The sequence below is a fragment of the Danio rerio genome, chromosome 16, assembly GCF_049306965.1.
Source record: "Danio rerio strain Tuebingen ecotype United States chromosome 16, GRCz12tu, whole genome shotgun sequence".
Classification (NCBI taxonomy): Eukaryota; Metazoa; Chordata; class Actinopteri; order Cypriniformes; family Danionidae; genus Danio; species Danio rerio.
Genome location: NC_133191.1, coordinates 24,472,179 through 24,497,807, shown reverse-complemented (window position 1 = coordinate 24,497,807; position 25,629 = coordinate 24,472,179). Strand labels below are relative to the sequence as shown.

The 25,629-nt window shown below is 34.4% G+C and overlaps 1 protein-coding gene and 1 long non-coding RNA gene across 2 annotated transcripts in view; both read right to left on the bottom strand.

The window, feature by feature from the left end:
* Positions 1-2,833, bottom strand: part of LOC141378090 (uncharacterized) — a 60,588-nt gene extending 57,755 nt beyond the window's left edge. Inside the window, exon 1 of the long non-coding RNA XR_012391735.1 lies at positions 2,709-2,833. This is a non-coding gene — a long non-coding RNA (uncharacterized lncRNA). The remainder of the gene's footprint in view (positions 1-2,708) is intronic.
* Positions 2,834-17,250: 14,417 nt separating this feature from the next.
* The window catches only part of efna3b (ephrin-A3b), a 101,601-nt gene continuing 93,222 nt past the window's right edge, over positions 17,251-25,629 (bottom strand). The window contains 1 exon segment of the mRNA NM_131854.3: positions 17,251-18,240. Coding sequence (NP_571929.1) covers positions 18,119-18,240 — 122 coding nt within the window. The 3' untranslated portion in view covers positions 17,251-18,118.

The window sequence follows — 25,629 nt, the reverse complement described above, 5'->3', positions numbered from 1 at the left end:
ACCAGACACATTTTCTTAGTTTCGCAGCTGAACCAAATAAAATAAATTCAGTTTTACCCAAATGTAAGGACAATTTATTAAGGCAAAACCATTTAGAGACTTCCTTAATTTGTTTACTTATTTCGTTTTCAATAAATTCCCTTGTCTCATGAGACACAAATATTGCTGCATCATCGGCATATAACAAAAGCTTATTTAAACAAGCCATTTTCAAATCATTAATATATATATATATATATATATATATATATATATATATATATATATATATATATATATATATATAAAGCAACAGACCTAAAACTGCCTTGAGGAACCCCATAGGCGACGGGCACATCATCTGATAATACTCCATTTAAATCTACTATTTGACTTCTGTTTTTAAGGTAGAATTTTATCCATTTACAGGCCATATTACAGAAACCCATTGCTTTAACTTTTTAAAGCAATATCCTGCGGTCAACTGTATCAAACACTTTTTGTAGGTCGAAGAAAACCATCTCACTTAACTTCGCTTCATCCATATCTCTCTTTATATATTCAGTTAACTATTAAATTGTTGAATCAGTAGAATGATTTTTCCTAAAACCTGACTGAAACTCATACAATGTCATATTTTAAAAAAATAATCTTCAATCTGCTCATAAATAATTTTCTCCATCACTTTAGAAAAAGAACTCAAAATTGATACCGGCCCAGAAAAAAAAAAAAACGTAAACTGTACTAGCTTTCTAGATATGATATAGATATGTAGACATATTTATCTAGATATGATATAGCCAGTCACATCTGTTTCTGTAATAGTTAAATGACAGTGAGCTGATGGATCTAGCTATTTATTGTATAGCAATATTCTACTGTATTCTATTCTACTGATTTTTAAATCAATTTATTCTTATGAAAACACCCTATGGCTGGAGGAACAAATATAAACCATTTATTGTCAGTTAAAGCCTTTTTATCTTTATTCAGATCTTAATTCCATTCAACTACATCAATAGCTGGATGCCTTCCAGGGAACCTCATCCCTTTCGACCCTAGCAACTTGTTTTTCAGAACATCTTGCTGCTTCATAATTTTAGACGGAGATAGACTTTCAATGGAGAGAGAGAAAAGCCATAAAGTGATGTCAGAAGACAGAATTTTTATTTATTAGTGAACTAAGATTAACCCCTTCTCAACCCATTTGCATTTTTACATTAATTGAATTTATCTGATAGTCTATGTAAATTTGTGATTTACATAGACTATCAGAATTTTGATAGTGCCTGTATGTCTATATATAACATCCATCTGTTGAGAGCTGTACAGATGAAGTCTTAAAAAATGGATTATGCATAAAGCGAGCGGGCAGGGTGTGGAGAGAGTGGGAGTTGAGATGTCTAGAGGGTTAAAACTGAGAAAGGAGGCAAATCCGAGAGTGACAACTTCTCACCAGTTGGCAAGCGAAACATTTCAGTCATTTTTTTTGCCTCGATACACATTGACTAATGAAACGCTCTTTGCCGTATATAGACTGGCCGTATGACTGACGGCTCACATGCTCGCCACATTTAGCCTGCAATAGAGGGGACAAGAATGGTGATGAGGTCGCCCCGAAATATGAAGTGGCCACAGGCGATGAATGCGATTGGACAGTTATTAATATCATTAGCGCTGGATTAGCTCTTTGGTTTTTCCCCACTTCAGTCCCTCTCCAGCCATTGCCAAGCATTACACAGCTAATCTCATCTCCCTCCAGTAATGACACATTCACAGTCTCGTGTTTACGGTCATTTTGGAAAATTGTAGAGAAAAACAAAATCATCTGGAGCAGGGTGTGAAGGCAAGGTTAATTCTCAGTGTGAAAAATGGCATGATTTGGGCTTTCGGGGAAGCGCTTACCCAGAGTAATGAGGCTACTGAAGACGCTAATGAGTGTGTGGGAATGATTCTGCTTTGAGGTGAATCAAGTAATCGCTTTTTGGAGAAGTATTTTAAGTCGCACACAGCACGTCGCCTACATGACTAATCATTCTGGATATGCTAATGGATGCTAATATATGCAAACAAAGTTACACTGGAAGATTATTTCTGATTGGGCCATATGGGGTGAGTGGGTGGGCCTTATTCACACACTTTAAATTCGCATAACAGATTCCCCTCATTTCACTGAGTCAAGACGGAAACCACGGCAATCCTGGCAGCATGCAAACCGACAGTTATAGCAGCAAGCAATATGAAGTGGGTGGAAATGTTTCCTCTGAAAGTTCAGCAAAGATCAGGAAGTTTCTAGTTGAATTAAAAAAAAAAAATAAAACCAGAGTCATGCTTCTTGTTCTGTCCACTGTAAATCTGATTTAGAACAGACTTGAAATCTCCAACAACAAACTCCTCTTAAAAAGCAAAACAAAGCCAAAACAGAGTCATTGCTCCAAAAAAATGAAAAACATGTATTCATGTAACATGTAAAACTTGTATGATCTTTCTTCTGTGAAGCAGAGCAAAATGTAGGCATTTATTCAAGTACAATCTTCCCCATCCCAGTCCCAACAATGTACTTTTTTTCTCATATGCTGCATTAGAAATGCCCTTGCATTAGCCTTTACTGTTTTTTTTTTTTTTTTTTTTTTTTTGTGTGTGTGACCTCAAATAATAATAAATAAATAAATAAAAAAATAGGACAGCATGGAAAATGCAAACAAAAAAGAAAGCAGTGATTTTCTTACTTTTCATTGCAGACAACATGAACAAAATATTTTGTCTGGTCAACTTCATTTCATTTGTAAATATCCTTTGCTATCAGTCAGATCTGCAACACATTGCAAAAAAAAAGTTGGGACAGGAGCAGTTTAGAGTTAGTAATCAGGTAAATTGGTTAAATAATGATGTGATTTGAAACAGGTGATGTCAACAGGTGATTGTAATTATGATTTGGTAAAAAGCAGCATCAACGAAAGGTCTAAAGCTACCGTCACACTAGAGTTTGTGGGCCCTATCATACACCCGGTGCAATGCAATAGTTGTTTGCTAGTTTCAGTTTGGCGCAAGAATTGTTTTGACATTTTGTGCCATGCTGTTTAAATAGCAAATGCAATTGTGCTCATATGTGCCCCCATAGGCATTCTGCTCTAAAAAAGAAGGTGTATTGAGGTGCATTGCTAGCGCGTTGCTATTTTGAGAAAATTAAATAGAAGGTTCAAATAGGTCAGATAAAAGCTGGTCTATTGTCCGCGTTAGTTGTGCGCCTTGCTTGCACATTGCTTAATACAGACAGGGTGTACAGCAATATGCAAATATCTTTACATATGAAAAAGAATTAAAATATTAAGGATATATATAGGATATAATGAGGATATTTTATATATATATATATATATATATATATATATATATATATATATATATATATATATATAAATAATGTGTATATGTGTGTGTAAAGGATTAAAATATTACAAAAAAAATTTCTAGCCTACATAAATATAAAAACCAAACTTTTTTGGCTTCTTCATCTCGGGGGGGCCTTTTTAAATTTATTCATAACAATTTGATTTTGTGTTATAATTAGCATTATTATTTATTATATGCATGTCTATTTTTGTTTTATTAAAAAAACCTTAGATTTGCAGAGATGCTCTGTTTATCTGTTTTTTTTTTTTTTTTTTTTTTGCTAGTGAAATGCTCAGTTTTTCCACTTACAAAGTCCATCATGTAAATAGCAAATGCGCTATGGCGTGATGCAATTGACTCTGAAAGGGAATGGGAGATGAGAGACTGATTGGTTTATTCTCAAAACACACCACCTATAACTCTTTAAGAAAATAAGCTCAACCCTTTTAGTCCATGTGGCGCAAAGTGGATTTTTTCTGTCCTTTAAATAGGAAAAGTGGATTCCAACATGCCCTAATTGCCTTTGCCCTTTGCGCATGGATCATCAAAATAGAGCCCGTTGTGTGCGATATTCTGTCGTACAGCGCTGCGAAAAAGGGCAGGATTGAACAAGATTATTAGACATTTAAAAAAATTGAGCGATTGCTCCATGTTTTAAATTTCTGTCCAGAGAGATCAGGTTTTGATCCTCTATTGTTCTCACAAAGTCAAGTGACGCGATTTCACAGGTCAAAGTTCACCAAGTTTGAACTTTGCACCGCAGCAACCTGCGAAACTTAATGCATGACCCTGCATTTCCAGTCTGACGCATTCGCGTGCATATGAATGGAAGTCTATGGAGAGAAAAGTCAAGTGTGACCGCAGCTTAATCCTTATGAAGATGGGCAGCAGATCATGACAAAACTATTAAAATACATGCGAATACATGATAAAATTATTGAAATGTTTAAAGACAATATTCCTCAAAGAAAGATTTGCAGACATTTGGAAATTTCCCCTTTAACAGTGCATAAAAGATTCAACAAATCTGGAGGAATTTAAATAAGTAAAGGACAAGAGGGATCCAACATGTAAACAACACCGTACTGTTGCCCACATTAAGACTTGTTTGCAGGAAGAAAGAGACAAAATGACACCTGAAACACTTCATTACTTGCTGTCTATGTGAAAGGAATAGCAACATTACAAAGTGGTAAATGTTTTACTGGTCCTGTTTTGAAAAGTGTTGCAACAACCATAATTGGAATACGTGTTTATTCTGAAAATAAAAATAAAAAATACAAATCAAAAGGAACAATATTAAATAATGTTGTATTTTCTGCAACGAAATAAATCAAAATAAATTTAGAAATCACTACTTTTCTGATTTAGGGTTGTAATTCGATGCACACAAAGTATAATTTTATAAATGTTCAAAATAAATGTTTTTTTTTTTTTTTTTTTATCAATATACTTCACCTAATAAGAATGTATCAGGAGTTATAAGTATTCGTTTTGTTAAATAGTGGTAGTCTTTGAGGACAAAAAAAAATCTACATTCTGCTGTGATCACAAAGGAAAGTAACCCGTTTAATCAACATGAGTGTGAGTAAATGATGACAGAAACAAAACACAAGACACACAACAGAACAGAACAAAACAGATAAGAACTGAACAGAACAAACCCTCCCCTCTCCCCACCCCAGTTTTTTCTGAGGAACATCACAGATTTGGATTAACGTGAAAAAATGACAACATAAAAGCTGAAAAAGCCTGAAATGGATCCATCTGTTATTTAAAATAGAAACTAATACTTTGTTAAAATTCTCTAGTTTGTTAATGCAATGTAAATGCATCTGTTTTTATTAAAACATGGCATATGCGTTTCTAATTTTTAAATGTTGATCCTTTAACTAAACCTTCAAGAGAAAAAAACAGAATGTGAATTGTGAGTACTTGTTTTTCAAAGACTCTGAATTAATTTGAGGTATATTTTCCCCAAATATATACAGTATGTAGAATAAAAGGACTCTTTGAAATACATTCATGAGAATCAGAAGATTCATTATAAGAGTCATCTTTTTACAGATCAAATATGAATTGTCAATAAAAGCTTACGAATATTAATGCACCTGGCTTCAGTACTGTTAAAACATGTGTCTGTGCCATCAATGTGCTTGTTTCACATGGAGATTATATCATAACCTACTAGACTCAATCCAAATAATCCAAGCCCTCTACACCCCCTCTTATACAACAACCACTGTGGGATTCATTTATGGATTAGTAAAAAAAAAAAGTTACTATAAATCTGGAAGTACAACAGACGAAACAGGGACACCTGGTGATCGTAAGGTTAAACTGCACCCTAAAAAATTAGCATTTAAATTGTTCGATTGTAATAAAAAGGATTGCCTAATATGACAGACAAGAAATAATATGTATTAACTATAGATGCTTAATATGTTTTTTTTTTCTGCATGGGAAGGCAAAACATTAATCTCACTTTTTCTCACTCATGCAATGCTGATTAAATGATGTAACAGTATTAAACAACCACAACTCAGTACATGATCAGAATGTGATCAGATCAGAAGGCGTTTATGTAATCTAATCCTGTCTTCTAGATGTTGATGAGGCAAATAAAGTAGTATTCACACATAGGAACTATATATTAAAATGGTTTATTTACAGCATGGTTAAAATTCTGGCATCATTACATTAGATTAGTGTTGTCACGATACTGGAATTTCTAACTTCATTACAATACTTTAAAAAATATTGATATTCTATACCATTTTCAAAACCAAAAAGAATAAACTCCACAATAATAAGAGTATACAGATGAAGGAAAAGGAAAAAAATACACTAAACCTTGCAATAAAAATTAAAAATGAAACAAAAAAGTTCTCAGGCGTAGCTTGAATAGTGTGTTGGTTCTCTCTGCATAAGGGATTCATCAGAATAAACAGCAAAAATCAGTCCAAGGCACTCAAAAAATTTGGGAAAAAATATTAAAATTACCTTCCTTAAGTTCAAAGGGCAACAAATTACTAGTAAAATCTTAGTGCTTATCTTATTTTAGCCATGAAACAAAAGATTAAATCATCTTAAAATTATTAATGAGAGCGGTTACAATTTTTACTTTTAGAGATTTAGCAAAAATGTACAATACGCATAACAGCAATATCACTTTACCAAAGGTCTAAGTGTCACTGACGGTTCAGATAAAAATATTTATACAGTGATAAAAAGACAAAAGAGACATCTAAAAGTATTTGCTGATTTTGTTCTGTTGTATTTGTTAACCTGTTGTATTGTAATATTATCTGCATGTTACTAAATTGTAAAATGAGTAAATATGCCACTGGTTATTTCCTTCCCTTCTGCTGAAAAGAGAGGGCAAAGCCAGTAGTGATGCTAATTTAAAAGCAATATTGTATCATATTTCAGAGCCAATATTAATCTATTTTTTTGACAACACTGTATTAGATCATTCAAAGCCAGCATCTTTCTATAGAAAACCCTGGGCCATTTTTTAAACCAAATTGAATTAAAATAGATTTTTTTAAATTCTTTTAACTTTGTTCATGGATTATTAAGATGTTTATTATAAGTGATTTATCATTCATTCTTATTTGCTTTACACAATGGATGCTCTTCCTGCCACAACCCAGTACTGGGAAACACCCACACACTCTAACATTCACACTCATACACTACAGCCAATTTAGTTCATCCAATTCACCTATAGCACATGTCTTTGCACTGTGGGGGAAACCAGAGCACCCAGAGAAAACCTTCGGGAACACAGGGAGAACATGCAAACTCCACACAGAAATCCCAGTTAGATTTTTAAATCATTATTCTTTTAACAATGAATGTGTACTTTCCTTCTTCAATCAAAATAAATCACCTTCACTTTTCCTCACTATTATCTAATGATTTGTTTAAGGTGTGAAGGTTGGACAGTGAACCCTTTTCACAAGCCTTTTATGACGCGTTTAACAGTCATCAGCATCTTAAATCCTTGAAAGTTATTAATATTTAGATTTTTTTAAATGTATGAACATTTATATGTATTGATGTACATATATCATCTTAGCCTCAAATTACAAAAAAATAATTACCGTTTATGTGAGGTGTTTCTAATGCAGCTATTATTCTCCTCTCTGGCTATCGTCATCAGTCTTGCACAAATTTTTCCCTTTTTCTAAAAGTCTTTATAACATCATTATGGAGTTTTTTTAAATTATTATTTGAGCGATTTCCGCTCCTGAAAAACCCGGAAATGTGAAAAGTGTGGGTCTATAGCCTGCCATTCACATGAGACTGGCCAATAGCAAACAACTATTCAATGATCCAATCAATTCACAAATAACAAGCTCTGCCTTAATATTTTTGTTTGTTTGAGAAATCATTATAATCGGATGAACATTGCAACAGGGAAGACAATACTTCATAATTACAATCTGTGTTTTTATTAACTTTAGGTTTCAGTGTTTAATAAAGAAAAAAAGCATTGAGACTTAAAAATTCTTTAAAATCACCTGTATGAGATGACATTAGCAGGAGTAAATATTTTTTTGTAAACTTGGTCATTATAATGTATATTTTCTCCTTACATTACATTGTCTAAGCAAAATTGGTCAGAATAATTAATTTGGTTCTTCCAAAATTGTTTAGTATCTGAGTGCTACATTCAAATTCTAAACGACTTTAGGGCAATTTAAATAGTTTATTCTATATTATGAATGAAATTTGTGTGTAACATCATTAATACGTGACTTACCAGTACCAGTTGTGTTGCTTCAATTCAACAGTTCTCTCCTGAGGCTTCATGGAATATTAAAATGCCCATTTGATACACAATTCACAATCATTGCGAGTATATTGGTGTACAAAACAGAATTAGAATTTTTTTTTTGCACATAGGCTGCTATCTATACCAGCGGTGTTCAAACTCAATCCTGGAGGGCCGGTGTCTTGGAGAGTTTACACCCAACCCTAATCAAACCCACCTGAACCAGCTAATTAAGCTCTTACTAGATATACTAGAACAGGGGTGTGCAAACTCGGTCCTCCAGATTTTAACTCCAACTTGCCTAAACATACCTGCAAGGATGTTTCTAGAAAGCCAAGTAAAGCTGCGGTCACACTGCGGAGTTTGTGTGTGCGAAACTATGCAAAAAGGGACGTGATTAAACAAGATTATTAGACATTTAAAAAAGCGAGCGATTGCTCCATGTTTTAAATTTCTCTTCATAGAGGTCATGTTTTAAACCTCGATTGGTCTCACGCAGTCAAGTGATGCGATTTCGCAGGTCAGAGTTCACCAAGCTTGAACTTTGCACCGCAGCAACCTGCGTTTCCGGTCTGGCACATTTGCGTGCATATGAATGGAAGTCTATAGGGACAAAAGTCAAGTGTGACCGCAGCTTAAGAGCTTGATTAGGTAACCCAGGTGTGTCTGATTAGGGTTGTATCTAAACTTTGCAAGACACTGGCCTTCCTGAACAAAAACTTCCTGGCAAGCGTGTTGGAGCTAAACTCAGCAGGACACCGGCCCTCCAGGACTGAGTTTGGACACTTCTGATCTATTCGCTTTATTGTCCTTGAATCCATTTGAATGTTTTTGGCTCGAGACTTCGGTCTCATTTACTTCTATTCATTTTTAGATGTTAAAAGCAGCTCGTTTTGCAGCTGTTTGTTGCAAACTTCAATTTTCTTATATATTATTCTATTTTGTTTGTATAGTCATGCAAACACTGGTTTGTAGAGCATGCAGTTTACTGTTTTCTGTGGTTTATTATTCATAGTCATTTCTCCCATAGGAAACTGAATGGGAAGTTCTAAAACAATCCCAAAAACAAGCACACTTAGGCATTGAAAAATAAGGTCAATACACACTTTAATACAAGTATTCTTTATGGACCCATTTCACAAGACTGTTTTGATGCATTTAACAACCATCATAATATTATTAATCCTTGAAAGTTTTGAAAAAAAAAATTATATTAATTTGTGTATGTATTATATCATATTTGCATCTAATTACAAAAGCTTTTTTGAAAAGGCTTGATAACACCATCGTGGAGTTTTTCTTTTATTATTTCAGCAAATAGAATTGTAAAAAAATATATACTTGTTGTACTCTCTTATTCACTGCACTCTAAGTTTACCCAATGATGCTTTCCGCTACTGTGAAACCTGAAATGTGAAAAGGGTCTATTAGCATTTGATGGAACAATGAAGAACTTTTAACTACACTGGCTGAGAGAATTCAAATCTGCTGCATGTTAAATAGATGCAAGCAATCTGAAAACCACAAAATAACCGAGAGAACACATGTACAAATTCTCATAACACGTAAATATAAAACACCCTGAAAATAGTACAGACCACAATCAACATTTATAGAGGGACATAAAATTGTGATGAACATAAACAAAAATACTCACCTTTAAATCTCAGACAACACCATTTAGTCACTTTTTGGGTCTCTTGGCACATTGCATATTAGCAGTGTGCTTCTGAATTAGCATGTGTTGTGAGGATCTGCATATACTTGCGTTGTCAAACCGATGAAGGGGTTTTCCCAATTTGTTAGTGTTTTTCATTTTGCGTGTGTTTTCTTAATTTGCAGCAATTCTCGAACACTTGTCATGGAAGTTTCTTGTTTCACTAATGGTTATATTTTTTTAAAGGTTATTATTTATTAAAAAAAAATTCCTCAAAGGGCCATTTGACTAAAATGGTCTTTGGGAACCAACGAAAAGCTTCAACTTTATTTTTAATAAGTAGGAAAGTATGCAATTGTAAATACACTGTTGATCTTTCCTTGCATTCTAAAAATTAAATTAGCATTATATATATATATATATATATAAAAATGTTTACATAAACAATATGTTTTAGTAGAACTAATAATGTGGTATATTTTGATCGGACAATGGAGTATTGAATTAAAACCAGAAAAACTGTCTAGAAAAGATGGTCAGGCCTACCTCCAGACTCTTCTTCTGTGTGATTTCCTGCATCAGCGAGTGAGTGAGTAACTACCATATATGAATAATAATGCTAACAGACTCTCTTTCAATTCATCCAAATAACTATGGCAATTTGGAAGAAACCGGGTACCCACTTTGTAAGGTTTTCCTAGATTAACTATTAATCATATCACAAACAGATGTTCAGGTGCTGAGTCTGTCTACACCATTATCCTGCTCTACTTTGTTGAACACGGGAGATTTTACTCATTAGCTTTATCGTTTGATTTAACAAGGCGGCTTTGTCCTTTTCCCACAGCAGATGAAGTCAGCGTCTGCTCTGCTCTGCGTGGCCCGGTAGCTGAAAGGAGCGGGTGTCTGGAACATCAGTCGCGTTATTGTTGCCGTGTGTTCAGACGGTTTACTCACAGTAATTAATGGAACATGTATGAGTTTGTGTCTCGACACGTCGAGCGGAATCAAATGCAACCCTGATTAGATGGAAAAAAATCAAATGTACAGTAGCCTAGAGCAACATCTTTTCTAACCTACTTATTGTTCTGAGTGACCATTATGGGTGGTCAACAGTAAGATCAATCGTTTGGCTGCACACTAACAAATGAACTCACGAGTCACACTCGCTATTTCCCCCTGTAAAAGTTTGAGACCAAGAATAGAGTGATTCTGATTGGCTGTGCTCACCAATAATTTTTATGGTATCTTCTATATCATTTAAACAATTAAATTAAAAGCTATTAAAGATGTTTGTTTGTCACTAAATGTTGAAAGTTGATTTATTAATTTTCCTTTGGCTTAGTCCCTTTATTCATCAGGGGTCGACTCACCACAGCAGAATGAACCACCAACTTATCCAGCATATGTTTTTCACAGTAAATGCCCTTCAACACAGGGAGAACATGAAAACACAGAAATGCCAACTGGTCCAGCGAGACTCGAACCAGCGAACTTCTTGCAGTCAGACAACAGTATCTAACCACAGAGCCACCGTGTCATTTTAAAAATGATGTCATGTGCTAATTAGGATATTCATGTCGCCACTATCATAGTATCTCTATCAGGCCTGGTGTTTCAATCCAGTTTCTTCTCTCCACCCCAGTAAAATATTTTCATTTACTCGTTTTTTCTTTCTTTCATGATTCTGCTGTCAGACTGTTTGGTCAATTAAGGGACAGTTCACATAAAATGAAAATTGGTATCATTTAGTCTACTCACTCTTATAGCATTCTTCAAAATATCTTCTTTTGTGTTTAACACAAAAAGAAGTGAATTAAAGTTTGGAACCCCTTGAGGGTGAGTCAATTTTCTTTGTTGGTAAAATATCATTTATACATTTTCATAAAAGCTGTAGTATAGAAATCTTAAAATTTCCAAAATGGTTCAAAAAAATTGTAGCTATAGTTTTCATTTGGGAGGAAGAAGTCACACATCAAAACAAATGCAAAATAGATCTTAAACATTCATTCATTCATTTTTTTGTCGGCTTAGTCCGTTTATTATTCCAGGGTCACCACAGCGGAATGAACCGCCATCTCACCCAGCAAGTTTTTTACGCAGCGGATGTCCCTGCAGCCGCAACCCATCTCTGGTAAAATATCTTAAGCATATATATATATATATATATATATATATATATATATATATATATATATATATATATATATATATATATATATATATATATATATATATATATATATATAGTGCAATGCTATATATAGCGTAGTCTCATACGCAATATAGCGTATATAAAATAAATGACGTCAGTATATAAAAACCAGATAGGATCTATTACTGAACTGATGCAGAATTGTCCGCGTTTGCATCGCAGTGAAACAATTAATTTCGCCACTGCTATATATATATATATATATATATATATATATATATATATATATATAAAGTTGAAGTTAGAAGTCAGAATTAGTTATTTAAACTATTCTGTTTGGAAATGTGTTGAAAAAAATAACATAATTCTGACTTCAACTGTAGTTCATACAGTAGTCAGCATTTAAAGTGGATCAAAAAAGGTTTTCAAAATTGTCCCTAAACAAGAGTTGGTGTTTTAGGACAACTTTGATGAAAGGTTTCGATCTACTTTAATTATTGAAAACTGCATCTGCAAACAGCAATTACTTCATGTTTGTGACTTCAGTTTACTGACCATTTATTCATTCAATAAATTTCCTTCGGCTTAGTCCCTTATTTATGAGCCACCACAGCGGAACGAACTGCCAACTTTTAATGAACCCTTTCTCGTTTAATGAAAAATTATTAAAAAGTTTAATGAGCAACGTTATTCTAATCATTAATTGAGTCAATACCAATCATTTTTTTCTAGTTAGAAATAAATGTCAGAGAAAACATATAAAGAAATGTAATTTTAGAAATAAAGTAGTTTTAAATCCTTTTTAGAATTCAATACAATAAATAAATTAATATACTATTCAACTTGTTATTGACCCTCTTTAAATTTTAATTCTGTTTTCAATAAGCTGTTTGGAATTCATAATATTAACTGCAGATTGTTTTATCAAATGGACAGCCTTCGTGTTTGATAAAACTGCATATATTTTTTGTGAACAAATGATATCTTGTGCAGAGTAATTTTACACTCAGTTATACATAGTTTTCAACTGTCCCATGATTGCTTGGTCTGAATGTAAAAAACTGCTTGGATGTGTATCACTTTAAAAATCGACACACTAAGTCCTGAAATGATGTTTGATATGTAGACACGTCTTCATGGAAAAATGATTAGATAAGAGCGTTCCAGCATCAGTTCAGCCTCTAATACAAATTCCTTCATCTTTGAGCTGCTTGATTCTCACACTCTGCGCAGAGATAACTGACACTATGATAATAGATTTGAAAGAGGTGATAGAGTGTGCAACATACAAGAGATTTCGAGATTTAAAAAGTACAGCTTGTTTTTGATGACAGCGAATGTAAACCTGAGCTACATTTCATAAGCAGATGGGAAGTGAAAAGGAGATTATTTTTATATACTCTTATTAGATTTAGTCTATTGCTTTCATCTGACAGTGATCACAAAATCCATTGAGTTGTGTCTGTAACAAATATGAATCAAAGGCTTGCTGTTTTTTGTATCATGATTATTATTATTATTATAAGCTTTGTTATGATTTGTTCAGTTTACAGTTTCTTTTTTCAAGTTGAATTCATTCCAGCTGAAGGTAAACATGATTGTAATCGGTTGTTTCCAACACTAATAAATGCTTTTGTTGTTTCCTCCAAAACAAGAGTTTCTTTGACACACTCACACAGAAAATGCCTAGACTAAACAATGGAAAACAACTTGCATAAACAACACACACATTCACACCGTCCTCTTTATTACCTTTTGATCTCTCATTCTGTCTCTCTCTCTCTCTCACACACACACACAAAGGTTATTTAGGCTAGTTGTAAGACAAAACGTCAACTTCTGCAGTCTCTAACACACGCTCTTTCACACACACACAATTCTCGTGTCCAAGTTTTTGTAAGTGCAACATTTGAAGAGAGATACATTGCCCTATCAACTCTTATGAAATATTACATTTTTCCATCAGAAAAACAACCCCACAATAAACCCAAAAGCACAAAAAACCTACCGATCCTCGACCCGGCGTATTTCAAAGACAACATGAAACAAATTAACTGCAGATTCAAGTCATTTCGCGCATTCAAATAAGTGTTTGTTCTGAGACTTGCTCTAAATCTGGCTTTTGTAATGGAATATAAACCAGATGTATAATGTTCCATATGAACCGAGATGTTTTTTTAAGAGCAAAAGTGGAATGGTACAATAAACGGCTTTATCGACTCATTAAAGACAGCCTGTAGGTGTGAAAGAAGGTGTCCGTTATGACTCTATATTAAAAAAAACGCCTACCACATATCATTTCTCCTAAACCTCATGCCATTGCTAGTTTAAGCATTATCTGCATGTCTCTAGGGCAAGAAGCAGCGCTGGTTGCTATCATCACAAGCCATGATATTATGATGTGATAAGGTGCTAGTCTATGTAAAAAGAGTTAGAACCTTAATTTTGAACCTTGTTGTAAAATGATTGATGCGTACGCCGCCGTTTATCCCTTGAAAGCCCATGAGAATGCAATAACTACCTGCCCCGAAGCGTTTGCTTGCTTGTGTTACTCTTGGCAAAAGTGTCATGAGAACCATTGCCAGTAATTGCTGTTATTTCTTTTCATGTGTGTTGTTCTGATTTCCTGCTGGACTCTAGTGCCTTTAGGTGTGTGTATAGCTGAATAACTGTTGCTGTAGGAACGGATCATAACCACCTGACCCCTCAATTTCCATTTGATCTTGCTGATCGCCACCGGAAAAAAAAGTCATGTAGCAAGCAGCGGCGACCGGCTGGAACTGGAACAAACTGGCCAAAGTTAGTTTGGAGATCTTCCGAATCCAGCGGGAAACAGCATGGTCCGAACACATGAGCGGAGGTCGTCCACAATGTCCACACATAAATAAATGCATGTGTTTTATGTACAGTGTCTGTGCAGATGTCTGCTCCAACTGAAGTCCATAAAGTCAAGAAGAGATTATTCCAGCATCACTGAGCTAATGCACACACACACAAACGCACACACACGCTAACTCACTCGCTCACTCACTCAAGCACCTTTTATCAAAAAGGAGAAGAAAAGAAAACAACAACAAAAAAAGCTATTTGGCTTCTGTTTGTCTCGATGTGTTTAATGCGTTTGTGCTGGCGCTCGTGCAAAATCACTTCTGTCTCAATTTTCTGCTTCACAGAACAACCATTTCGGCCCTGCTTTCATGTGCGGCCACGATACGTTCAAATAAGAATCAGATGTAATTGGATTTTAACGCTTTATAAATTGTCCCCTCGTCAATAGAAAAGTCCAAAATGAGCTGATTTGGAGTATGAGGGATCGGTTTCTATTATAGACTTGTTTAAACTCATCAAATGAATATTGCTGTTCATCCCTGACGGCAATTACAAGATGATCCAGTGGTTTGTACGTCTCTCCGGCAACAGAGACACAGAGAGGGAAACAAACACTTTTCAAATTGGATTAAACGGTGCTTTTGTTTTATTTGTGTGAGGAGTAACCTGAACTCCTCAACGGTTTCATTTCAGTTCTCATCAAACCAAATCAGAGACGCTTTTAAATCTTTAACCTGCCAATTCACAGACAGGCCCTGTTTATACCTCATAATAAGATGCATTATACAGTTTACACCTGCTGATTTAATGTGTCTTTGTTGTCCACTTTCGACCACTCTTCTGAATTATTTGTGAAAGGGCCTGTGAGAGATGTAACAATGGGTTTTTTCTGATTTGTTTATCTAATATCGCAAAACAAGCGGGCCCAATTTACATATGGACTAGATGGATTCCAGTGCACTTGCAACCAGAAACCTGAAGTCTAAGGGTGCTTTCACACTTAGTTCAATTGCCTGGACCGAACCCAAGTTTGATTGTTCCTCTTTGCCACCCTCTCGGCTGGTTTGTGTTCACACCGTCTTTCTCCTTTTAAACCCCGGTATGCTTGCATCATCAAGCTGCTATTCTGTGTACAGCTGTTTCTAGATGATGGCCACGTAAGCAAAGTGGCAAAATGGAGACATACGCATATGACGGTCATTCTGCTTTTACTGAATCCTTTGCTTTTGTTACCCAAACCAAAATACAGAGAACCCCTTGCATCCATCTGCCATTAAAATACATTAAAAATGTTCAGAACATCATGCAATGTCTGTAAAAGTTGTTTTTAGTGGAGACAAGCAGACATTATCACTGTTTGCACCCGGTCAGTCTTGTTTGTTGCCAAGGTAGGTGATACACAGACACAACTAAACTTTGTTGTACAGTTGGTACAAGAAATGTCGTTATTTAGTATGATTGCATTTATATCAGACGGGAACTGTACCAGAGTTCGCACAAACCGTACCCCAGACCACCTCTTTCAGGTGGACTCGAGTACGGTTCGTGGATGCGTACCCGAGTTCAGAAGACAGCGTTCACACTAGCTAAACGTACCATACTCTGACATAAACATAAACAAATCCGGATGCATACCAAAAGTGCTAGTGTGAAAGCACCCTAACCTAAGACCCAAACAGGTGTGGCTACAAAACCTCAGCAAATGCCTAAGACATGGCATGTGTCAGTATTAGTGGCCTTTGTAGTCTTGTCTTTGATTTTTAAATGGAACCAGTAAGATACAAAAGTTTAAGGATGTAATGAGATTACAGTGATATTTTAGTTTTTTTTTTTTTTCATTTTAATTTTTTTCCTCTAAACAAAATAGAAAAAAATGTAATTGTGAAATATAATATCAAGGAACAAGTTGAAATTCTGAAAAGTCTTATTTTTTTTCTCAGAATTGTTAGATATTTGAGTAATTAGGTAAAAATGTAAAATAATGGCTATTTTATATCTCACAATTCTGATGTAAAAAGTCTGTGTTGTGTCAGAAAATCTGAACTGTAAGACATAGGACCAATCCCTGTTCTATTTTTGTAACCCTCCCCCTTCCCCTTGACCCTTAAAACCAAGTGTGAAAGGGAAGAGCTTCAAAATTTACCCCTAAGAAATGAACCAGTACGACAACACCTGCACACGTCATCATGTGTCATCGTCATCTCTTGCTTCATATGAGATTAGACGATGGCGACTGCTGTAGTTACTCCAGTTGTGTTATTTTTTAGTATTTATCTTCAGGAAATCACTGAAAGCAACAATATTATGTTATCATAACTATCTAATGTGGCACTAAGCTCGTAACTGTACTGTGTAATAATGACAAAAAAATATTAATTTGAGGATCTCCTTATTTCCGGGTGCAGCTTTGCAGCCGTTGTGGCTGGTGTATTCTGGGAAATTTTCTTGGTTTCGAGTGTGGTCCTGAAAAATCTCAGTTTGAATGGGCTATCTACCCCTTCCCCTTAGCCCTACGCCTTCAAGCTAAAGAGAATTAAGACATCCCTAACGCTTCACGGAAATGCACAAAATGAGTGGTAGGGGTAAGGGGAAGAGCTAAGGGGTAGAACTGGGATTGGGCCATAGACTTTATCCTTAAAATTATGAGTTTGTCTATAAGGTCTATCTTGGGTCAGCTTTTCTTTTTTTAAACCATACATGTTAAGTTTGGGAAAGTAGCGATTCAAGTCAGATACAGATTTTAGAATCCAGGTTTCCCTCTACACAGATTTGTTCATTAAAGCATTCACACTATGAAAGCAATCTAAACAAATTCGTTTTCAACTACCTCAAGAAGTGGTCAAAAGTGGAGAAGCTGACAACATTACAGATCCAATTTACACGTGCATTTCGATCCATCCACCTGTGGTCAGATTAATACAAGTTGTAAACTTGGCCAAAATGGAGTTATCAAGCCTTCAAACCAAAGGAAAGATTTTCTCCATCCACATGGCGCCACACAAACACATATAAACACACCAACACACACACATACACATCACACACTCAATCCACACTCTATTGTAACTGAAATGGCACAGTTCTCATTATGGTGTATTAGTATTGTCTGAGCGACATGCAAAGTGTGTCGCTGTTGTAAGACATGATATCCACTGTTGAATTGTGGGCTGGTGCTTGACACTCTGTAAGCTCCTGCAGCATCAAGTGTTCGCTTTATTTCCTCTTCCAATCTGAGTCTTAATACTCAAACTTATCGGCCCTGGACCTTTCATTCCCCCCTCCTCAAGGCCTCGTTGGTATGGTGGCATATCGGAGGTTGATGCTAGGATACAGAGAGGGCTATAAGGAGAAGTGAAGCCACTGTTAGGAGAAGCCGGTCTCTGGATGGACTGCTGCCGCTGATGCTCTTCTCCAGTTTGGGAACCTCGGGATTATCATAGTCATCTAGAAAGAGACACACACAAATAAAAATGACCAGACACCATTAGCTATTTTTTTTTATCCACAGTTGCACATTTATTTTATGTGCAAAATCTAAATATTCAATGAAACATTTGGTTTCCATCCCATGTGTTCAAGAGAATAAACATCATCACTGGATGGGAAACTAGAACTAAATAAATACATCATATTACTTAAAATTGATTACTCTTAATAAATAATAAAACTATTGTTTTATTGTTTTGCAAAATGAGAAATCTTGTAGCCATTTTTTTTAACAGTTAAAAAATTGGTACTCAGAGAGACAACCGACACAAACAGTAGCTATCCAAATATAACAATTAAAATTACAGATTAAAATAAGACTTTTGCACAAAACTGGTATATTGCATAAACCATTTGTGAATAAAACATTTCCGTTCCAATCACAAAGAACAAAATAGTCACTTCCTGATGAACTGCCACCAAATATCAAAAAACAACAATGGATTTTGCTGTGGTAGGAGAGCTCAATGTGGGTTTTTAATATAATAAATTATTGCGCCACAAAACACGAAACGCATTGAAAACGTGGAGGCTTTTGGAGGAGTGAGACCACTTGGGAGCACAGCCATTCAAGATTCTGGCTCATAATAATAATAATACCTAACTACTTTGATGATGCATTATGAGTAGGTCCACACAAAAATCTGCACACACAGAAATCTGCAGATTAACGCAGATTTTTAGCCCATCTTTATTTATTTGTGTAAATGCATGATATATTTGAAGAGTTCAGCAGCTAAAACCTCTAAATGCCATCTGAAATGTTCTTTTAAAATGAGCATTTCTCTCAGTTTTCTTTGCCTGAATGCTGTTATTTCACTTTAAAGGCAATGAAAATAACCTATTCATCACCACAACAGTGAAATATCTGAAAATACACAGTAAGAAAATAGAAACATGCTCATTTTAGAAGATTTCTGATGGCATTTAGAGGCTTTTGCATCTGAACTATTCACTTATTCAGTTTTTAATCACATTTCAATTATATCATTGCCTAATATGAAAATGTTTAAATGATGTATTTATAGTACAGTTTGTAAAGTATTTTTTTAGTCTTTTAATAGATATAATATGAAAGACTTGCTTTGTTTACTATATGAGTGGATCTAATTGGATTTGCACTGTAAAGATTAAATAAAAGTTTGAAAGTTTTTTTTTTTATTATTTCATATATTAAGTTTTTAGTTACAATATTCCCAAAATATTTCCACATAAATATGCAGATTACAAAATTCTGTACGAAATAGCAAAAAAAGTCAGCACAGATTCTGTCTGGTAATCCCCTAATAATGGGATTTTAGGATGACCAAAACAATATTTCAGATTATGTGCAATGTGGTTGATCCACTGATTTGTCCTAATTAATGTCATCTTATCATGCCCATGATTTTTATGTGCATTTAAAAAAAAGAAGTATGCACATCTTTGTATTTCTATTAAGCATTTTTAATACATTTAAACATTTATTTCCCAAAGATAAAATGTTTATACTGCTCAGTAGGGCTGTGCGATTAATCGAAATTGAATCACAATTTGAAACATTGTGATTAGTTAAACGCAAGAGGCTGAAATATAAAATATATATTTATATATGTAAACAAAAAAAATGAATAACATCTGAGGTGAAGTGCTTCAAAACCAGTCCACCATGCCTTAAAAAATTAAACATGCTAGATTTTTTGCAATGGTGCTGTGAGAAGAAAAGCTGAATCTTGTGTCACGGCACCCATTTGCCGCTTATGAATCCCCACGACACCCTACATCAACACTGCAAAAAATGCTTTTCTTACTTAGATTTTATGTCTTGTTTCTAGTCCAAATATCTAAAAGTTCTTAAATCAATAGACTAGCAAAGCATATTGCTTGTTTTAAGAAATAATATGCCAAAATGAAGTGATTTTTTCCTTAAATCAAGCAAAATAATCTGCCAACGGGGTAAGCAAAATAATCTTGTTTTTCAATTTGTGATAAGATTATTTTGCTTACCCCGTTGGCAGATTTTTTTGCTTGATTTAAGGAAAGACTCAATTCATTTTGTCATATTATTTCTCAAAACAAGACAATATGTTTTTCTTGTCTAGAGAATGCTTTTTGTTTAAGAACTTTTAGATATTTGGACTAGAAACAAGACAAAAAATCTAAGTAAGAAAAGCATTTTTGTGTGAAGGAAATCGTGCCGAAATCATGTGATCTGACCGGGGTTTTATAACTAGCCAATTGAGTGAGCATATTTTCGTTCAGCACCAATCAGAATTGCACAACTAAACTACACCCACATTAAAAAAAGAAAACAAACCGGAAAGCGCTGACAAGTGGGAATATGGAGTCTGCTGCTTCAGAAGCATTAATAGACAAATTAATATCAAAGAAAAACAGCACATGGGTAATATGGGAATATTTTGGTTTCAAAGTCACAGACACCGAACAAAAACAGATAATTTTTAAGAGCAGTTGCAGAACTGTTGCCACGACATACAGATTATTGAGCTGATGCTTGAATTAAATAAAAATTAGCTTGAAGCTTGAATTAAATCAAATTGCAATCTCAATCTGTCAAAAAAAAATAAATTTAAAAAATCGCAATTAGGTATTTTCCCCAAATCACACATACTACTCGGTTGAACACATATGCATGTTAAGGATTTATGTGCATCTTGATATTTCCATTGAATGTTTTCTTTTATGTGATACTCCAAACTCCAAATCAAAATCAGTGAATGGCTAAAGTTGCGTGACTCACTGAGGTACAGAGAACGCTCTGACCAGCTGAGGCCTGCGGGAAGGATTTAAAAATAAAACACATGACTCAGGTTAGTATGTCCTGGAGGTGTCTGTGTTTGTAGACAGGCTTAATTGTCAGCACAACAGAAACTAAAATGTAACTATTATCAGCTAAAAAGAGGAGTGTCCGGTGTGCCCAAATGATCTGAGGAATCCTGTTACATCATCATTCGAGGAGACGGGCAACTAACTGAACCAGTTTATTGTTGTCTGCGACTGCGAGCAGGTGTCTTCCAGTTCGTGGATGCTGTGATAGACAAGTTCATAAACACAAGTCTTTCCTTACAGGTCACAAGGAACAGTGTGACGCAAATAGGCTGCCAACGAAACATCTCCTGACACGCACACGAGTGTGTCTGTGTGTTTTTGACAGAATAATATGATGTTACAACATGCAGACAAAAGATGAGACAGTTTTTCCAGACAGATCTGGGGTGATCATTTTCTTTTTATCACCTTTTAAGCAGACAGAATTACTTCAAAATATGTATTATAACAGTATATATCAATGAGTTTTAATGTTTTTTTTTTTCTAATTTGCAAAATAAATATCACAATTAGTGCTGGGCAAAGATTCATCACAATTAATTGAATGTAAAATAAAATATTTTTTTTTTATTTGTATTATTTGTATTAGCTTATTTTTAATTGTATCATATACTTAATATTTCAATAATTTATACATAATAAATACACAGTACATGAAAATATATTGTTAAAAACTTTTATGTTGTATGCAATTACTCGCAATTAATCTTTGCTCTTTAATAATAAAGTAAGCCCACACAAACACACACAGAGAAACACAGAGAATTAAGCAGATTTCCACACACATAAAGATTTGTTTAAATGTTTTTCAGTAGTTTTCATTTTCATGTTAGTGTAATATCCCAAAAGTTTTTTTTTAATCGTCCTGGCATGACACAGTTTGATTGACAGAAGTCTCTGTGTGCCAGGCAGGAGAGAGGAGTGTGTGGGCGTTTTGGAACATGTTGTTTACATGCTGGAATTCAGTATTACGTGCCAAAAGACTCAAGTTCTTGAATGTCTCTAAGCACGCTGGTTTTCCCGAGTCATTAGACTCAGTCAGCTGATCAATCCAACAAAGGTGTTTTTTTTTCTTTTGAAGAATGTATTACAGAGAAATTAGACGAGCTGTCCTATGAGTGACCTGAACGGGAAAACAAATCTTAGATTACGGTTCAAGATAATATTACAGTGACACTTTTCCATGAGGTTTAAACAGTATCATAAAATATAACAGGGCGAGGCAGTAGTGTTGTCGCCTCACAGCAAGAAGGTCGCTGGGTTGCTGGTTTAAACCTTGGCTCAGTTGGTGTTTCTGTGTGGAGTTTGCATGTACTCCTTGCCTTCGCGTGGGTTTCCTCTCCGGTGCTCCGGTTTCCCCCACAGTCCAAAGACATGCGGTACAGGTGAATTGGGTAGGCTAAATTGTCTGTAGTGTATGAGTGTGTGTGTGAATGTGTGTGTGGATGTTTCCCAGAGATGGGTTGCGACTGGAAGGGCATCCGCTGCGTAAAAACTTGCTGGATAAGTTGGCGGTTCATTCCGCTTTGGCGACCCTGGATTAATAAAGGGACTAAGCCAACAAGAAAATGAATGAATGAATGAATGAATAAAATATAACAATGAACAACAATTTTCTGATATTCGTTAATCAAGGTTAAAGAAATAAAGCTATTTTGAATAATTTTGTGAACTAGCAGCCAATGAATTGTGTATTTTTTTTTTTTTTTTGGGACACAATGGGTTTTCATCATTCTTTAAACATTTTTATTTGTGTTTAAAAAACCACTGAAGTTTTGGAACAATTTCAAGGTTAGTAAATGTTCTTATTTTGGTGAAATATTTTACTGTAAATTAATGTTAATTTCTACAACAGTATCAATATTCTAGTTTATCAAATCAGATACAGTAACTAGAAAAATTAAGTTACGAGAACAGGAACAAATACATTGCAGTATCTAGAAATAATGAGTTGGGGCAACTAGAAAACTTGAGTTGGGATAGCATGCAAAAAATCAGGTTATAAGAACGCGAAAAATAAGTTAAGCTAACTAGAAAAATTCAGTTGCAGTAGCTAGAAAAAAATGTTGGAATATTTCTGAAACGAAGGTTTGGGTAACTTGAAAAATTAAGTTAAGGTGATTGGACAAAAATTAAGTTAAGAGAACCAGAAAAATTACGTTGGGGAAACTACAAAAATAAAGTTATGAAAACTAGAAAAATTAAGTTACTGTGAACTTACTCGTAATGCTTTTCTTTACAATAATAGCTTAACACAATTATCAGTTTCTCTGGATTTACCTTTTTTTTTAATAATAATAAAATTATAAGAAATTTTCTTTTCTTTCTTGTCATTAAAAAAAAATATATTTATTTTATATTTCTTTCACAATCAATTTATTTTTAGACAACACAATACTAATGTTTTAATTTCAGTAATATAGACAATCAATATTTAGGGAAACATCCCTGAGTTTTAATCACAACAGATAAAAACATTTTACTCAAACAAACCTATCTCTGATAAATTTAGTAAATCCAGAGAAATTGAGAATTGTATAGTGGTCTCAAAGTATTGTTCGGTGTAAGTTTGGGATATTGATTTCATTAAGCAATGTTTTAACTATTGCTCAGTTGAAGCAGAAAATGCTTTGTTTTCATTATAAAAGCCCATAAAAAAGAATAGTATGAGCACAATGACACACACATCATTCTCTGTTATTCCCCAAAGGCCAAATAAAAGTTTCCTGTGTTTATTACTGCACCTGTATTCCAGATTGCTTGTTTGTGCCAATTGCCCTGTGATAATATAAAATGTGATGGTAGTAAAACTTACTGCCCTTAATGGAACAAACTGCTCCAACAGATTTATAGAATTGATTCTAAGAATCCTTCAAATGAGAATGCATCTTCATAATGACTTCAGAATAACTGACATGTACTTTAGAATATTTCTTAAATATTTAAAAACACTTGCACTTTACTGTGTGGCCATTTTGTGTTTATTTTTTCTTTTGTTTGTAAAAGTTCAGTGTCAGATGTGTTATTTATGCATAAATTAAACGATGCATGAAAAGAAAACATTCATAGAAATAGTTTGTTACTGCAAGGAAATTTTACAAATTATTATAACAAAATAGCTATTAATTATAAGAATATCATTATAATAAAATAACAGTATTAAAAGTTAAACTGAAATATTAGTGAACATTTAATGTTGAAATACAAAAAAAAACTTAATATTACATTACATCTTTTTTTCTGCCTTTAGTTGAAAAGAAATTAAAATTGCAATTTATTGTAAAAACACACAATTTTTTGGGAATTTACAAATAAACTTATTATAGACATAATTTTGAATTAAAAATCAATTTAATCAAAATCAAAAGTTTTTATTATTTGAAACCGGATCTGTTTCTCTGATGTTCAATATAATACTTTCTATCAGTTTAACAGAACATAAATGGCATTTATTGTGAAAAATAATAGTTATTGCAAATAAATTTAATGGCAAATCTTTATAATAGTTACAAGACCATATTCCTTTATCTGAACAGTTTTTATTTAAATAAATTAGTGCATATGTAGTTTTTCTGTAAATGTAAAAGCACTTTCAGTATTCTAAAGGTCAATGTTTGTTAAATGAGCTTTAATCAGTATATATAGTATATAGTTAGTATGATTAATTCTCCTACACTCTACACTAAGGGGACAGCAGTGGGTAGGACACTGGTGTTCCTTTGGTCTATAAGGCACAGAGGTATGGAGCTGTGAGTCCCGTCTGGCTTCCTGCGGTCGCTCTTTTCCCCTCTCCGACCCATCTGAAAACTCAATGCCGCTACTCACATTCCACTTTATTGGAAATCATTGTGTGGCACCGACCCAGAGACGACCCAAAACACATCCACATCCATCTGTTTCAAAACACAGGCTTGGAAAACAAAGAAACGAAAAAAAAAAAAAAAACATGAACAGATCGATGCTTCTTTATTCCTTAAAAACACTTGAAGTCAAATCAATTCCTCTCATTTAAATGGTGAACTCGTCGCTGTCCTTGAGTCAGGTTACAGTCACGGTAAGGAAGACTGGAAACCGGAGGGCTAGTTCTGCCACTGCTAATCAGCCCCAACACTATAGCCTCAGCGCTAATCATGCTAACTATAGACAGTCAAGCTCACGCTCCGTTTGCCTTTTAGCTCGTGGCTTCATTAGTGTCAGTCATTGCCTATATAAGATGTGTGTTAGCACATAACGGCTGTGTGTGTTTGCTTTACACCCGCATGCACAGAAAAAGATAATTAAAGCAGATCTCATCATCAGATTTTTATTACATTTAGGTTTGATTCTGTTCAAAATGAAAATTCTGCCATATTTTACTCACCTTCATGTTGAAAACGCAAAAGAAATGCAACCCAGGCTCATTGGGAATACATGCCAAGGGATATGGCTTTGTGAACCATGAAATACGACACTACGACAATGTTTTGTCAAACATTGTATTGACTAATACTCTAGAGGTCCCTGTGTACCTTTTTGTAA